This window comes from Haplochromis burtoni, unplaced genomic scaffold, assembly GCF_018398535.1.
Source record: "Haplochromis burtoni strain Fernald_Lab_line unplaced genomic scaffold, NCSU_Asbu1 Contig_59, whole genome shotgun sequence".
Lineage (NCBI taxonomy): Eukaryota > Metazoa > Chordata > Actinopteri > Cichliformes > Cichlidae > Haplochromis > Haplochromis burtoni.
Genome location: NW_024582420.1, coordinates 2308115 through 2313944, shown reverse-complemented (window position 1 = coordinate 2313944; position 5830 = coordinate 2308115). Strand labels below are relative to the sequence as shown.

Sequence of the window (5830 nt, the reverse complement as noted above, 5' to 3'; positions counted from 1 at the left end):
CACACACACACACACACACACACACACACACACACACACACACACACACAGGAACCTCAGTTTCTACACAGACTATAAAACCAAATCATTACTAATGGTTACCCCTGTGGGATAAATAAAACACTGTAAATGTTGAGTTGCTGTCAACTAAAAACTAATACATGATCATTTTAATGGTCTGAAACAGACACATTATCGAGCCCATCAGATTGTTTATAGAGCGTCTGAGTTGAAGCCATCTTCACGGTCATTAGTGTTTCAGCTTTGCCAACTAAAGTTGTAATAAGCAACCCGGCTTGTGAGTGCTAGAATCTGCCATGTGTTTGAGGATTAAGGGATTCTTTTGACAAAATCTGAGGGCTCTTCTCTTGATAAGGTCATTGTCCAATTTCACAGTTTACCAAAATTTGATTGGTTCTTCATTTGCCCATGTTTAACATGATGAAATTAAAAGAAATAGCAGTGTTAACACAGCTTTGAAAATTACACATTAACTTTCGTTTTGTTTGTTTTTTCTTTTTCTTTTTTGTCTGACTAAGAGGACAAACCCCCCGCTTTTACTCTTTTATTCGATTTATCATCAGTTTACTATATTGGCTGTTACTGTACTGCTATCCATCTGAGGCAGTGCTAGCGGTGGGGTGGCGAGAGTAAAGCTGCCTATGTGCATCTCTGCTGACAGCAGAAGAGACAAAGGGGGAGGGAAAAATGAAATAATGAATAATTAGTTCATGCATTATTACCTCTGGGCTAGAGTATTGTAAATCATCATTATTATCAGATTGTCCAAAAAAAGACTAGAAATAGAGAGCATATTTCTCCCATACTGACTTCTCCTCTCATACAAGGTCTTGAGTAATCAGTCCCTGTTTTATCTTAAAGACCTCATACCCTATCACCCCAATAGAGCACTTCACTCTCAGACTGTGGGCTTACTTGTGGTTTTACAAGAAAAATGGGAGGCAGAGCCTTCAGCTTTCAGGTCCCTCTTCTGTGGAGCCAGCTCCCAGTTTAGATTCAGGAGACAGACACCGTCTACTTTTAAAATTAGGCTTAAAACTTTCCTTTATGGTAAAGCATAGAGTTACGGCTGGATCTGGTGACCCTGAATCCTCCCTTAGTTACCCTGAAATAGGCCGTGGCTGATGTGGGTGTTTAATCATTAGTCATTATTAATCTCTGGCTCTCTTCCAAAGTGTGTTTTTCTGTCCTGCCTTCCTCCCTCACCTTTCCTACGTTCAGTTTTTCAGACATCATCTGTATGATTTAAATAATAAATTCATTAAAAGGGATTGTTTGGTTAGGTTTAGGCATTAACAACACACTGTTTAGGTTTAGAAAGCCCACAATTTGACATCTGTGGAGCAGCTAAAATCTAATAAGAATTTTTAATGTGCACGTCGGTAACTTTTTGTTTTCTATATTCCAGCATTTATTGAACAATAATTATCACATTTTTTAGAAAAACTGATCTCTAAACAGATAAAATTACATTTGAATGCATTTGAACTACAAGTTTTTTACTCAAGAGAATAAATTAAAGAAGCTATGGTGGAGCCTTTGAAAGTCATCATGAGGTTCAAATTACCAAATTATCCAATCTAATAAAGCAGATTAGATGACAGAGATCAACAAATAGTGATCATCATAAATTCTGTTGGGATGCATAGCACCAATAGTTGTTGTAAACCAAGCACATCTACCAACAACAGCCTCTAGCAGTGCCATCACACCTCAGAAACTGCACAGGAACGGCTTTAGGGACGCAAGAGCATAAGGCAATAATATAACCCCCAAAATTAACGATCCTAATCAAATTGAGCATGCAAGTGATGCAGTAGTGCAAGCCCAATCCACACAAACCACAAGACCTTCAAGGTACCCCAGAAGTTGAAGGGCAAATATTGTGTACTATAACTAGCTGATAGATTTTTTTGGCATCATTTTGTTTTCATTTACATGGAAAAATGTCAGCTGGTGCTCTTAATAAGCTGAATGGTACCAGAAGACAGCGCTGGTGAGTTCCGTTCCACCGCAAGAACCCGCAAGAAAATAAGGTCTCCAAAACAAAGAAACTAAAGCAAAACAGGATCCTTCCACCAAGCCAAACGGGCAACAAGTAGAAGAGTGATTTCACAGCCTTGACATTTAGGATGCCATATATCACACAGCCTCACTGCTGTATTGTTCTCACTTCTTACAGAGAAAAGTGAGTGAATGAGGGGAAAAACAAAGACTCTTATTCTGTACATAATATGTGTCAGTAACAACAAATTTGTTAGCTGGAACCACTTAAAGGCCTTTTTAAAAGCATCTTTGGATACAGAAAAAGTAAAAGAAGGAAATAATTTGTTTGCTTTGATATGTGTGACTATTGCAACATCTCAGATGCACAAATGTATACTAAAATCTAAATATAAAAGTCATTGATACAAAGTGTCCACATTGTTAAGACAGAGCTGCTCACTGGTATCTGCAGAGTACTATATGTAACAACCAGCCTGATGCTGAGACCGCAGCTATGAGGATGTAAAATTCTCCATGTAGCCATTGCATCTGCAACAACTGGGGCGAATTAAAAGGGCAATGTGATAACATGTCTGGGTGGGAGGTGGGATTTGTAACAATGAGCTACATCAATGCAGATGTCTTCAGGCTATGTCGTAGTAAGCTTTAATGTTAGTCCGACTTATCTGACTGATTTGGGCATGATTTCCGGGTTGCTCTCCTGCACTGGTTCCCATCATAGTAACTGTCTGATATACACACTGACAGCCGCAGACCAGCATCCAATAACCCACTGCATAATATAATCTACAGTAAATGCAACAGTAGCTCTAGATACTCAAAATAACGTGTCTCTTGGTTGCCTTCCACTGAAGCCAGATTTAATCCAGAATCCTCCTGCTTTAACGTGAAAATCTGAGAAAAAGCGGGGGGGAAACTTCAGAGTGCTGCATGTGACTTTGAAAATTCTGTCCTTTCTGCTTCAATAATGCAATCATGCCATACATCTCTGTCACCACATGGTCACACCCCTCTCCTCCAACCTTTACAGTCTCTCTCTCTCTCATTCACATCTGCACATACACACACACACTTACACACAGCAAGTCTGCACACCTATCGGAGTGAGTAGAGGTCCTGCATGGTGGATGTGAGGAGAATTTTAATAGCCTTTCTTCCTGTCCTGCTAGGCTCTGTCACTTTCCGTTCACAATGCAGGCAGAGATAATTGGTTTCACCTATCTAATGGGACCCTAGTGAGTTAATCCATATGTTGGTGTGTGCTTTCCCTGTCATCTACATGCAGCTCTCAGATAAATCAGTGTGTTTACAATACAGCCTTTAATGTAGTTTGGTTGTTATAGTGCATCAGACGTGTTAGAGCAGCAGAGAGGAGGAGGAAGGCATTCCACATAGAGCACTTTAATACCGATCAACTCAACCAGCCTGCATGGGTTGATTTTTTTTTCCTTTTCTCTACACGACCAAACAAGGCAACAATGCACAAAAGCCACTCACTTGATGAAGTAACTGGCTCCTTCTTCCGTGAAGCCCTCTTCCCAGCCTCTTGGTAAATCTATAACACGAGCAAGAACACATTGAGCGACCCGCTGCACACTGCAGCAAAAGCAAAATATCCTGCTGCTATCCTGCAAAATCAGATAATTTGTGGCGTACCTGAACGTATCATATGTCCAGAGTTAACAGGTTCGCCAGTGCGCGGATGTAGCCAAGTAGTGCTTTGAGTTTTATCACTGCAAGAAAGACACCTGTTACTGAACGCTAATAAAACAACGAGAGGGAGAGAAAAAATCCCTTCACACCGCCTCGTAAAGTACTCAGAGCAGAACAAGTAAAACGCCTCACCTAATGAAGAAGACTCGACCATCTCGACAAACTCCATAAGACCAGTAGTCAGGTAGGGTGTCCCGTCCGAGAGGTGCCGCCATGATCTCTCGACTCCAGCTCGGCTCGTCCCCCCTTTCCCTCTCCGCAGACTTTTTCCAGGGATCCCACATAATACCGCCGCTAGGGCTGCATAGTTTTTAAAGGGGACGAATACCAAACAGAGCAACAGACGACCTCCCCTGCGAGACTCTTTTGTTGAGCAACCGGGTCCTCATAAGTAGCGGTCTGGCAAATGATTAAAAACACAGCCGACCCTTGCATAAGAAATTAATAAACTAATAAAGCCTAACCAAAGAAGTGCAAGCACAAAATAGTGCGTGAGCTAGAAATGAACCGGATAAAAGCTTTGGCGCTGGGGAATGGAGACTTTTCAAGGCTGGTGATTGAAATGATTTCAGTTTTTGGGTGGCCTAGTTGTGAAAGTAGTTGTACTATAATTCACACATGAAAGCAAAACGTGCACGCTTTCAAAGAATTGTGGGTATATGTTAAATAAAGCTGAAACAAATCATCCTGCTTAACTGATCTTTGTTTTAGAGAAATGCAATGAGAGAAACATGGGTGCAAAGGGTTTCATCTGAATATTGGTGGAGGGGGCTCTGTGTTCCCCATCATCTTCCATTTACTCTTTATTTTTACGCACCACTTTTTATGGTTTAGTTAATTAAGTATTACTGTGTTATCCTTTATATCAGGGGTGTGCAATGAATTTTTCCAATGGGCCAAATGAGAAACTGGGACTGTTGTGGAGGGCCACACCGATAAGCATATAAAGGAATAAAATCAATGTGGACATTTGTTTTGTTTTTAATTACATCTTTGCTTTTATATTGTCTGTGTTTTATTATGTTTTAACTTTTCTAAATCCACCTTTACATTATCTTATCTCTTCTTATTGCAGCCCCTATAAGTCGGATAAGTGGTAGAAGATGGATGGATGAGTGGATGGCTGAATTGAGTTCAGCTTGTTGGCATGGCCCTCCATAACAGTCCCAGTTTCCTGTGTGACCCCTTGGGAAAATCAATTGCCCACCCCTGATATAAAGGATAACACAAAAATCAGACAGCAGATAACAGCAGTGAGGTTTTTGGGCATTCCTTCTGTTATTTTCAGATAATTATTCTCAATTTTTTAAATTTAATATTATCTCTGCATTGTCAACACATATCCAAGTATGATTGACTCTCCTATCCTCCTTTTTGTTTGCTTAGTCCCGATTAAAGTGTAAGGAGTTGACAATTCTGCCTGATGTCAGACTACTAAAAACAGCATGGACAGCCAGCACGACCTAGACGATCGTGGCAAATTAGCAACAATCCATATAAACTTGAAAATAAAAAAACAGATAACAACTTACTTAGTTTGCAGACTGGAAAAAGAAGTCCCTAATAACTTCCTACGCCTTTCCCTTTTCTAGTATATCTGCTCTGCCTGTGCACGTGCACAGTGCCACAAGAGAAACTGCAGCTGCTGACTGAGTTTACATGTGTGTTGGGGCATGGATAATTATGTTTACCACAAAACATTTGATGTTTTTATGAACTTATAATTAAAATTTTTGCAGTTAAAAAAAAGCGTTCATCACAGAGTGTTACTGAAGTATGGGTTTTCCTTTTCTAAATGAGTTTTGCTCTGTGCAGAACACAAATGCATGTGCTGTCTGAAGGGGGGAAGTATCCCTAAACAGTTTCTAATCTGCTTTTTTGATATAGAGCTGCTTTTGTGACATAGGTGATAAAAGTATCGGTCGGTGGCCATGAGATATTTTTGCATGGCCAGCAGTTATCAGCTTACAGGCACAGTATCAATAACCCGAGGCCATGAGTTAATAAGGAGTGGGAATGAGTTTAAGTTGTGAGATATTGTTGGGTGGCCATAAGACGGGGCATGTTTACTGATCACACTGACTGAGCT

General features: G+C 40.4%; 1 protein-coding gene across 6 annotated transcripts in view; it reads right to left on the bottom strand.

The window, feature by feature from the left end:
- Window positions 1-4234, bottom strand: part of plekha7b (pleckstrin homology domain containing, family A member 7b) — a 79021-nt gene extending 74787 nt beyond the window's left edge. For 2 of the 6 annotated variants that reach the window (XM_005931441.3, XM_042221032.1), the window contains exons 1-3: window positions 3874-4222; window positions 3685-3761; window positions 3526-3583 (exon numbers count right to left, since the gene is read on the bottom strand). In XM_005931441.3, the coding sequence (XP_005931503.1) occupies window positions 3526-3583; window positions 3685-3761; window positions 3874-4025 (287 nt within the window). In that variant the 5' untranslated portion in view covers window positions 4026-4222. Of the gene's footprint in view, window positions 1-3525; window positions 3584-3684; window positions 3762-3873 lie in introns of all 6 variants that reach the window. The other 4 variants (XM_042221027.1, XM_042221026.1, XM_042221028.1 and 1 more) reach the window with 4 other exon arrangements.
- Between the last annotated feature and the right edge of the window lie 1596 nt (window positions 4235-5830).